At 34.7% G+C, this 10,300-nt stretch overlaps 2 protein-coding genes across 6 annotated transcripts in view; one reads left to right on the top strand and one right to left on the bottom strand.

Moving 5' to 3' along the window:
- Window positions 1-4,406, top strand: part of LOC111460854 (3-hydroxyisobutyryl-CoA hydrolase 1-like) — a 10,347-nt gene extending 5,941 nt beyond the window's left edge. For 2 of the 4 annotated variants that reach the window (XM_023104423.1, XM_023104224.1), the window contains exons 12-14: window positions 256-357; window positions 875-916; window positions 1,042-1,372. In XM_023104423.1, the coding sequence (XP_022960191.1) occupies window positions 256-357; window positions 875-916; window positions 1,042-1,179 (282 nt within the window). In that variant the 3' untranslated portion in view covers window positions 1,180-1,372. Of the gene's footprint in view, window positions 1-255; window positions 358-874; window positions 917-1,041; window positions 1,373-1,436; window positions 1,516-4,006 lie in introns of those variants that run through there. The other 2 variants (XR_002713512.1, XM_023104302.1) reach the window with 2 other exon arrangements.
- Window positions 1-6,937, bottom strand: part of LOC111460728 (E3 ubiquitin-protein ligase PUB23-like) — an 8,141-nt gene extending 1,204 nt beyond the window's left edge. The window contains exon 1 of one of the 2 annotated variants that reach the window (XM_023104024.1): window positions 5,645-6,937. In XM_023104024.1, coding sequence (XP_022959792.1) covers window positions 5,645-6,845 — 1,201 coding nt within the window. In that variant the 5' untranslated portion in view covers window positions 6,846-6,937. Of the gene's footprint in view, window positions 1-5,478 lie in introns of those variants that run through there. The other variant, XM_023104105.1, reaches the window with a different exon arrangement.
- Window positions 6,938-10,300: the final 3,363 nt, after the last annotated feature.

Below are 10,300 nucleotides of genomic sequence, written 5' to 3'. Positions count from 1 at the left end.
TTGAAGGCAAAATGCCAAGGGGGAGTAAAAAAAAAAAAAAAAAAAAAAAACATTCAAATTGGGACAAACAACAAATCCATTGAGTAGTTTTGAGATGATTTAGCTACAGCATTCCAAGAGAAAGCAATAAGAAGAACTAACTGCCAAATATCTTGTGATCTTTCATTTCTCTAAAACATTCTCTCCTCTTTCTTGCCACCAAAATTTTGAAATTTACATCAATGAACTTAATATGGTCTTTTTCTGGAATGACAGATAAGAGAAGGCAGACTTCAAGATGCTGGTCAGTGTCTCATTCGTGAGTATAGAATGGCTTGTCATGTCATGCGAGGGGAAGTCAGCGAAGATTTCATTGAGGTTTTCCACTGACTGTTTATCTCCACATTTTTTACATTTTTTGTGAGATCTCACATCGGTTGAGGAGGAACAAAACATTCTTTATAAGAGTGTGGAAATCTCTCCCTAACAGACACGTTTTAAAAATCTTGAGGGGAAGCCCAGAAGAGAAAACCTAAAAAGGACAATATCTGCTGGCGGTGGATTCGGGCTGTTATAAATGATATCAGAACCAGACATTGGGCGATGTGCCAACGAGGAGGATGAGCCACGAAGGGGGGTGGACACAAGGCAGTGTGCCAGCGAGTACGCTGAGCCCTGAAGGGGGGTGGATTGTGAGATCCCACATCGGTTGGAGAGGAGAACAAAATATTCTTTATAAGGGTGTAGAAACCTCCCCTAGCAGACACGTTTTAAAAACCTTGAGGGGAAGCCTAGAAGGGAAAGTCCAAAGAGGACAATATCTGCTAGCAGTGGACTTAGGCTGTTATATTTCTATTATCTACTCGAGATCATGATGCCATTTCATTAAATGCAGGGTTGTAGAGCTTTACTGTTGGATAAAGATCGGAACCCAAAGGTATATGTCGGGTGTAGACATCTACATCTTCGAAATCTCTTGCTTGTTATTCGGGATTCTCGAATGTACATTCTTAAAAGTTTATCCAACCTTTATCTGATCTCATCTTTTATATTCTTCTTTAGTGGGAACCCTCAAAGCTGGAGCTTGTCACTGATGCAATGGTTGAGAGGTACTTCTCTAGGATTGAAGACGAAGAGTGGGAAGACCTAAAGCTCACTGCAAGACCCAACTTGCCTGCTTCAGCCACTTCAAAGCTCTAGTTACCATGAGTTTGCAACTTACTCAGTTAATATATATTAGTACTTTGCTAGTTGTTTATGTCTATACATGGTGGTGGATAAGACTGTTGGAAATAAGCCTTCCTCAATGAGGAATCAATAGTTGATTTAATGTATTCTAAAATCAATGAACATACGTAAAATAATGTATTCATAATAAAATTTCAATTTTACACCATGCTATAGATGATAACACTGTCCTTTGTTATTTCTTGTAAACCTATTTTCTATTGACGCAGGAGAGGAGGAAATATCACATCATCCATCCACAGATACCGCTTAAGCTGTGATAAAGGTATTCTAAATTTTCTACTGAGCATTATGGATTGCACATTCCTTTAAACTTCAAACATCAATGAAATTTTATTACGTTAAAGGAATGACCTTAATTACGTCTGTGTGATTATTAGAGATATTTGTGTAATCTCATTAAATAAGAAAAATAGTTAGACTTCCCTAATGTAACCTCTTTACTAGAGAGATTTAGTTAGCTTTTTTGTAGTATTAAACACACATGTATCTCTCTGAAAAGTTAAAAAGAAATGTGATCTAGCTAATTTATGCTTTCAATGTATCCTTTATATATATATTTTTTGTAGAGCCATTCATGTTTCACCAATAATCCCTGCAAGAACAGGAACCATCTTTGAAACAGTGGAAACGGTGAGAGAACTATCTACCTTTTGTAAATCTTTATTGTAGTATGACAATCTGAGCAAGCTTCAGTATGAGATCTCACATCGGTTGGGGAGGAGAATTAAGTATTCTTTATAAGAGTGTAAAAATCTTTCCCTAGTAGACGCGTTTTAAAAAACCTTGAGGAGAACCCCGAAAGAAAAAATCCAAATAGGACAATATTTGCTAGCAGTGAGCTTGAGTTGTTACACTAAGGTTCTTCAAAGATAACAATTCTCCCCCCTACCTTAGATTTCAATAAGCCATAACATAAAGCTAGTTTTCACTTAGCCTGCCAGCTTCAGCTTCTCTCTAACATGTCTAAGCATTGTTTCTGGGTAAGAACAATCTCCCGCCAGAAATGAATATGGGGCATTATCGATCGAACTGCAACCAGGTGTTTTCTGAACTCCTGTCTGATTCATCAATTCTCTAATCTTTTTTTACTTCATTCCACACTTTCCTTCTTGCATAAATGTTGGAGAGCAAAATGTAAACTCCATCCTATGTTGGTTCAAGTTTTAGCAGGCATCTAGCCGCTTCCTCCCCAAGCTCAATATTGTTATATACTCGTTAAGCACCAAGCAGAGAGCCCCAGATTGCACCATTTGGTTCTAAAGACATTACTCAGATAAATTCCCGTGCTTCTGCCAAACAACCCTCTCTACATAAAAAATCCAGCATGAACCGATAATGCTCTTACTTAGGTCTTGATTTGTTGAGGATTGTTGTGGAGGGAGTCCACATTCATGAGTTTATAGGTAAGGAATACATCTCCATTGGTATGAGGCCTTTTGGGGAAGCCCAAAAGAAATCCATGAGAGGTTATATCATACCATTTTGGAGATCCGTGATTCATTCCATAAAACGCTCCCATTTCATGTAATTGCTCTCTGCCCTCTTGATCTAACCCTGCGTAGCTGCAGGCACTCAGTACCTCTATCATCTTAAGGCTGTCATTTGCATTAGATGGAACCGGGCGAGGGCCTCCCTGCCGAGGCCGTGTAGAGCAAGATCAATTATCATAGAATTCCATGAAATCAAATCTCTTTTCGACATCCCATCAAAGATTCGGTTGGCAACCATTTCCCTGATTAACTGCATCGCCTCTATGATTCTGTTGTTCTCGACATAACCAAAAATAAAAGTCGACCAAGCATACACGTCTCTTTCAGACAAATGATCAATACTTGCTTTGCAGGGTTTAGCTCCCCACATTTTGCATACATATCAACCAAAGCACGGTTAGGAATCACGAAATGCCACAATAATATGATATTGTCCACTTTGAGCATAAGTTCTCGTGACTTTACTTTTAGTTTCCCCAAAAGGCTTCATTCTAATGGAGATGTATTCTTTACTTATAAACTTATGATCAACTCCTTAATTAGTCGACGTGGGACTCCTCACCAATAATCCTCCCCTCAAACAAAGTATACCATAGAGCCTCCCCTGAGGTCTATGAAGCCCTCGAACAACCTCCCCTTAATTGAGGCTTGACTCCTTCTTTGGAGCCCTCAAACAAAGTACACCATTTGTTCGTCACTTGAGTCAAGTTTGACTATACCTTCGAGACTCACAACTTCTTTGTTTGACATTCGAGGATTTTATTGGCATGGCTAAGTTAAGGGCATGACTCTGGTAACATGTTAGGAATCACGAACCTCTATAATGGTATGATATTGTCCATTTTGAGCCTAAGCTCTCATGGCTCTACTTTGGGTTTTCCCAAAAGGTCTTATTCCAATGGAGATTTATTCTTTACTTATAAACTTATGATCAACCCTTTAATTAGCCGACGTGGGACTCCCCACTAACCATCCTCAACGAGCACTTCCCAAACACATCTCAAATTCTATTCGAGAGTGCAGCTTCATTCCAACGCCAAAATCTTTCAATTGAGCACAAGCCGTACGAGTGTTGCCATGGTCACTTCATCGGAGTAAATCCATCTTCCTCCATTTTTCTCATACAAAAGAAATGCCTCATTAGGACAATGGTTTTTCGTACAACCACTAATCATCAAAGTCCAAACCACTTCGTTTCTATGACCCATTTTCTCAAACAAAACCTTCGCGGAGTTCAAATCCCCACAGGCAGCATACATATTTAACAATGTGGTTTCTATGTACAGGTCGGAATCAAGCATATACTTCCCAACTTTGAGTTCCAATGAAAGGGCACAAACCTTCAGCAGTGAAGGAAATGTGAATCTATCAGCAACATTTCTCGACCATTGAAGCATCTCAAAGTAACTATGGAGTGCCCTTCTCGGCATGTTGGAATTCACAAGGCCTCTCAACATGGTGTTCCAAGTAAGTATATCCAACTCTTGAGTGTGTGAAAAAACTGAATAAGCATAGGCAAGACCAGGCGAGCCCATTGAGAGGACATGGGCAATGAGCTTGTTAAGTGATGGCTTATGGTGGATGAAGCCATTAACTACCATTTTGTGCATGAAATTGCTTAAATTTTGTTGATTGTGTCCATTTTGTTGCTTCTTTCTAAGAATGGGAAAGATAGGGTTTGGTTTTTGGTTGATTTTGAGACTGTTTTGGAGTGGGCTGGTTTGTAAGAAATATATGAAGGAATCTCTTGACCATAACCTTCATTAAGAAAATATTTGATCTAAAAAATTTCCCAAAGGAAAGTGATCCAACCTCGATTGGAGAGGGAAACAAAACATTCCTTATAAGGGTGTGAAAACCGTTTCCTAATAGACGCGTTTTAAAACCGTGAGGCTAAATAATGGGCCAAAGTGGACAATATGTAGATGCATTTTAAAACCGTGAGGCTGAATAATGGGCCAAAGTGGACAATATCTACCAGTAGTGGGCTTGAGCTGTTACAAATGATATCAAAACCAGACACCAGACGATGTACTGGGTAGGACGCTGGACCCCAAGAGGTGGATGGTGAGATCGTAATAACTTAAATATAACCCGTCCTTTATTTTTCTACCGACACACCCATGAATTACCTCATTAAATTACTTCCAACATTTGAAGTCTGATGAGTAAATTGGTTGGGTTGATGGGATATAATCAATGCTGATATGCACTTTGTTCTTGCTTCCAGCAGAAGCACTTTATTTTAAATGATTTGATGAAGTGGGGTTTCACTATTTGTTTGAGGTAAAATGAGTAGAATTGCAAAGAAAGATAGATATTAAACCCTTTTTTTTTAATCCTTAATACCTTAAATGTTTATTAGTATTACGGCCAATTACGTTATTTCAAGTGCCCAAAATTAAAATATTAAACCAATATGTATCCTTCATCAGTCCCCGTATGTAAATTTAATGGTTATTTTGTTTTTTTAGTTTGTTAAAAATTAAATTTATCTAATAAAATTACACTAAAGTAAGCATTTTCGAGAATTCATGGTAAAAAAAAAAAAAAAAAAAAATTATGTCTAATAGAAATCATAACTTTTTAATCTTGTATAACTTTTTAATCTTGTATATGTTATAGCTTTATAAGTCGGGTATTAACTCAAATTTCAAAAGTTGAATTAAACTCGTAATTAGATGAATTCAAACCGTTCTACAAAAACCCATAAACTCGAAAACAAAAATCAATCAAATTATCATGGAAACCACCCAATTCAATTACTATATATTCCCCCCAAAAAAAAAAAAAAAAACAATTAACTTTGAGCAAAAATGTGACAAAAAATACTTAATTTTCCTTTCCCTATGGTATGTTGATTTGTTTAGGAAGAACAATATATCATTCGATATTCACAAACATCAAATAATTCTTCAACTCACTTGGAAAACAAGGGCTACGCCTCCATGAGCTCCCATGCATCTTCAAAATCTTGATCGCCTTCTCCTTCGTCGAACTCCGGCCACCGCCGCCGCCGCCACCGCCGCCGTCCATGTGCAATATCATCATCAGCTTCTTCACTACCCCACAAGCCATCATCTCTTCCACAACCCTTTCATTGGGGTGAAAACTACTAATCCAAAGCAAAATCTTCACTCCCATTTTTGTTGCTACGTTTGAAACATTCAAAATCTTCTTAGTCACTGCTGCAATTCCCATCCCATGTTCCACCAAAGCCAATCTCCCCTCTGCACATTCACACAAACTCTGCAGAATCTGCAGCATTCGCTCGCATTTCGATCGACCCGACTCCGGTAAGAGCTCGATGAGGATGCACACAGCACCGGCCTCGATCGCCTTCACTCGACTTCTCTTTGACAATGCTAAAATTTCCATCATTACATCCAATGTGCACGAGCTTGCCTTTGTGGAGAATTCGTCTGATACAAGCTCCAACAATGGCTTGAAGAAATCAATCCCCTGTTCTTCCAAAACAGAGCCCCAATTGAAATTGGTGTTCTTAGCAATATTTCTTAGGATTTTCACAGCGTAAAAACGGCCTTCAGCACTTCCCCTTTGAAGAACAATAGCGATGGATTTCATCAATTCTTCTCTCTTAGACATTTCGTCGAACAGTTTGTCTTCGTTCGAAATCGGAAGCTGAGACAACACTCCCACAGCCTCTTCACAAGCTTCAAACGTCCAAAAATCAGAACAATCAATGAGAATTTGAACGACAACATTCACAACAATTCCAATCCCATTCAATCGAACAAATTCCGATTTCATCTCATCGCTCGTTTCAATCATCGATCTCAATTTCCTCAACGAACTCACCTTGAATGGAGAAGACTCAACAGTCGCAAGCAGCGATCGGACTTCCTCGATCGTCGCCGGCGACGCAGAAGAATCAGTAATCTTCCAAGCGAGAATGAGGCGTTTGAGAGTGAGATTAGGAGTAATGACGAAGTCGCCAGCGGCGAGGGTCTGCATCGTCGCCGGACAGGTTTTGTTGTTGTAAGTGAAGAGCCATTTTTCGATGCTTTTTCTCTCGTAGGTGACGCCGGTGGAGATGGTGACGGGATCCTCCATGAGCTCCATGGAAATCGGGCATCCGAAAAGAGGAGGAAAATCGGAATCCATTGATGAATGAAGCGAAGCAGAAGGCTTTGATCTGCAAAAAAATTCATTCAATGGCGAGAGAGACGAAGGGGATCTTATAGGGAACAGTTCGTGAGGTGACGCCAATAAGCCAAGAAGAAATTTTCATGTTATTGTTTTATTTTATTTTTTCGAAAATTATATATGTTAAATTACAAATTTAACCCTTAATTTGTATTCATAGTTTTTAAGGGTAAAAATTAATTTATATGGGTATTGATTCTTTATAATTAATTTATCTGAAATTATAACTTCTAAAATTACTAAATTTTATTTTTTTAATATAATTTAATCTAAACTATATATAAAAAATAATTTGGAAGTCCAATAAAAACTATTTGTTACGCTATAAATTGGAAGCAAAAGTAAATGTTATGTATTAAAATTTTTATTATTGCAATTTGACGCTTCAATTATCGGCATTATCATTCGAGCTCATAAATTGAACAAAATATAATAGGTATTTTTTTAGATTTTTTTTTAAAAAATTTAAAGGTATTATTGAAAATTCATCGTACCTTTTACAAAATTGAAGAGTATTTTTATTAATTTAACCGAAAAATAATATAAATTATTTTTAAATAATTGTTGCAGAGGTTATTGAGTACCAAAAATTAATTTATGACTAAATTTTTTCTATAAAAGGGTACAAAATAAAATAAAAATAAAAATGTTGGGTCAAATGTGAAATTAAAGCAAATTGAAAGCACCAAAACAAAATAAATGCAAGGTTGGGGGAGTTGACTTTGGAATAGGGGCAGTATTGTAAATTGAATTGCATCCGAAGGACTTGCCGGCTTAACTTAATTTTAAAAGTATTTTCATATTTATTTATTCATTCATTCAAACCCAAAATGTGGGAAAAAAATTTATTTATTATTCTGACAGTTTAGGCAGACTCTATTCCCTCTTTTTTTTTTTTTTTTATAATTAATCTAAATTATTATTTTAAAAAAATAATAAATCATTTATTAATTTAAAACAGTAGTAATACTACTAAAAGTCGATCCCTCTCTCACACAATTATTTCTGATTATTATAATTTTCGGATTAAACAATAAATAAATAAGCATGAGATTATTTTTCTTTTTTTTTTTTTCTTCACAAAAATTAAAAAAAATTTATTTTCCTCTAGCCCAGATATTTATAATTGAAATATAAAAAGCAAAAGCTTAATTTGTCTTCTTTTTTTTTTCTTTTTTAAATCTCAAATTATGGTTTGAAATTACTATCCTTCCAAATTTCTCCAAATCTTAACTAGTTCGATTTTGTTTTAACGAGCTAATGTCTAAAATTTTATTTTTATATATATTTACCCGTAGTGAATATATTAAACTTTTAGACGCCGTACATTATATAAAACATAAAAAGGCAAGGACGGTCGTTAAAATAAGCTTATTATATGATAAATAAATTAAAAAACAAAAAGAAATGATTGAGAAAAAGGAAAAGTAGGAAGCAAATGATGAAAGGGAGAAGTAAACCCATTTAGACACTCAAAGTTTGGTTTAGGAGATCAACCTAATCTAAAACTAAAATGAATTAAAGTCAAATTAATTATTATTCCTAAGTTTATGATGGTTAATCAAATATGTTTAAAAGAAACTACATAATAAAATCAACCAAATTTCAGTAATAAATTATAAAAATAAAAGGAAGAATCATTGGATTATGTGCACGCATTTCATCTTAATTTCCATATATTTTTCTGTCTAATGTCGTGTGATGAACACATAACAAACACACATTTGAATATAAAGATTTTAAATCATTTGTATACTAAATTATAGTCAAAGATTAAGATGTCTCTGTTTTTTTTTTTTTTTTTTTTGTACTATTTATATTTAAATCCAATAATTTTATTAAAACAAGTAACGAGAAAGGGATGGGAGAGTTTATTTTTAAAAAAATTAAAAAAAGTCAGAGATCAAATATAGAAAATTAATAAATTAAAATGATAGTGGGAGAAAAAGAGAGTTTATTAATAAGTTTTTAAACTTAAATTTTATGTACCATAGTTGTGCTATTTAAAAATTTTAAAATTTTACAAATTTAACTATTAGGATTTATTAATTTTTAAAAATATTGAATATTTGAAAAACATTTAAAAGACGATTTTTAAATTCAATGGTACACAAACTTAAAATGTGTACATACATATATAATCCCGTTAGAAATCATGGATCTCCACAATGATATGATATTGTCCACTTTGAGCATAAACTCTCGGTTTTGCTTTGGGATTCCCCAAAAGATCTCATACCAATGGAGATAGTATTCCTTACCTATAAACCACTGAATTAGCACTCCCAATAATAATCCTCAACAGTCCCTTCAGAACCTCGCATAAGATTGGAACATATATATACATATACATATATACATGTACTCTGAACTTAACTTGCTATGGGATCCAGAGGCGCCATTTCACTATCATACACATATATATTCACTATCATATACATATATATACAAACAAATACATATATACACACATATAAATATACACATATATATTCACTATCATATACATATACATATATATACACAGATAGATACACGCATACACATTAATTTGGCACAGCTATGAAAATCAAACGCCACAACTGTGAGGGAACCAGCAATATTTGACTAACATAAATAAAAATTGGAAAGATCTCTGGTATTTTCCGGAAGATGAGGAACATATTATCAAGTTTCAAGCATAGGAATCATTATTCAAAGAAAAAAAGGAAGGGAGAAAAAACTAAGTCATAGGAACAAAGAGAAGGTGATTGGTGGGATCTAATTTATTAAGGTATGGTTGAAGAATTAAGACACAGCAATTTCTTTTCCTCAAAAGAAAGGAACTGATCAACTAACTACTAATGTGTAAAAGGAAGGCATGAGTAAATACCTTGGAACTCCCTCCCTCTTTTCCTCTCTCCATGAGAGAATTATGAAATGAAAATGAAGAAAAACAAAGAGCATGACTCACTCTCATGGATCTACTTTCCAAACAAAATATGTGATAAGGATGAATATCAAACTAGCTCAAGTAAGTGTATTTATTATAAAGACGTGGAAACCTCTCCCTAGCAAACGTGTTTTAAAAACCGTGAGGGGAAACCCAAAGAAGAAAAATTCAAAGGTGACAATATCTACTAATAGTGGGCTTGAGCCGTTACAATTTATGATGCTTCTACTGTGACTTCGGAAAGTTACTACTCAAATTACCTTTAATTCGCATTTTTAAGTCAAAGAAAGAGATACAAACTCTTTATTCAATGAGAAGCTTGTCTCCCGAAGGACATCTCTAGAACGAAAATTCAAAGTCAGATTCAAATTCTCATATCTTATTATTACACTAATCCCAAATAACTTGCATGAATTAAGTTCAGCAAAAAAAAAAAAAAAAAAAAAAAAAAAAAAAAAAAAAAAAAAAAAAAAAAAAAAAA

Source organism: Cucurbita moschata, unplaced genomic scaffold (genome assembly GCF_002738365.1).
Source record: "Cucurbita moschata cultivar Rifu unplaced genomic scaffold, Cmos_1.0 Cmo_Scf00001, whole genome shotgun sequence".
Classification (NCBI taxonomy): domain Eukaryota; kingdom Viridiplantae; phylum Streptophyta; class Magnoliopsida; order Cucurbitales; family Cucurbitaceae; genus Cucurbita; species Cucurbita moschata.
The sequence above is the reverse complement of the archived record's forward strand: the minus strand, read 5'-3'. Positions and strand labels throughout refer to the sequence as shown.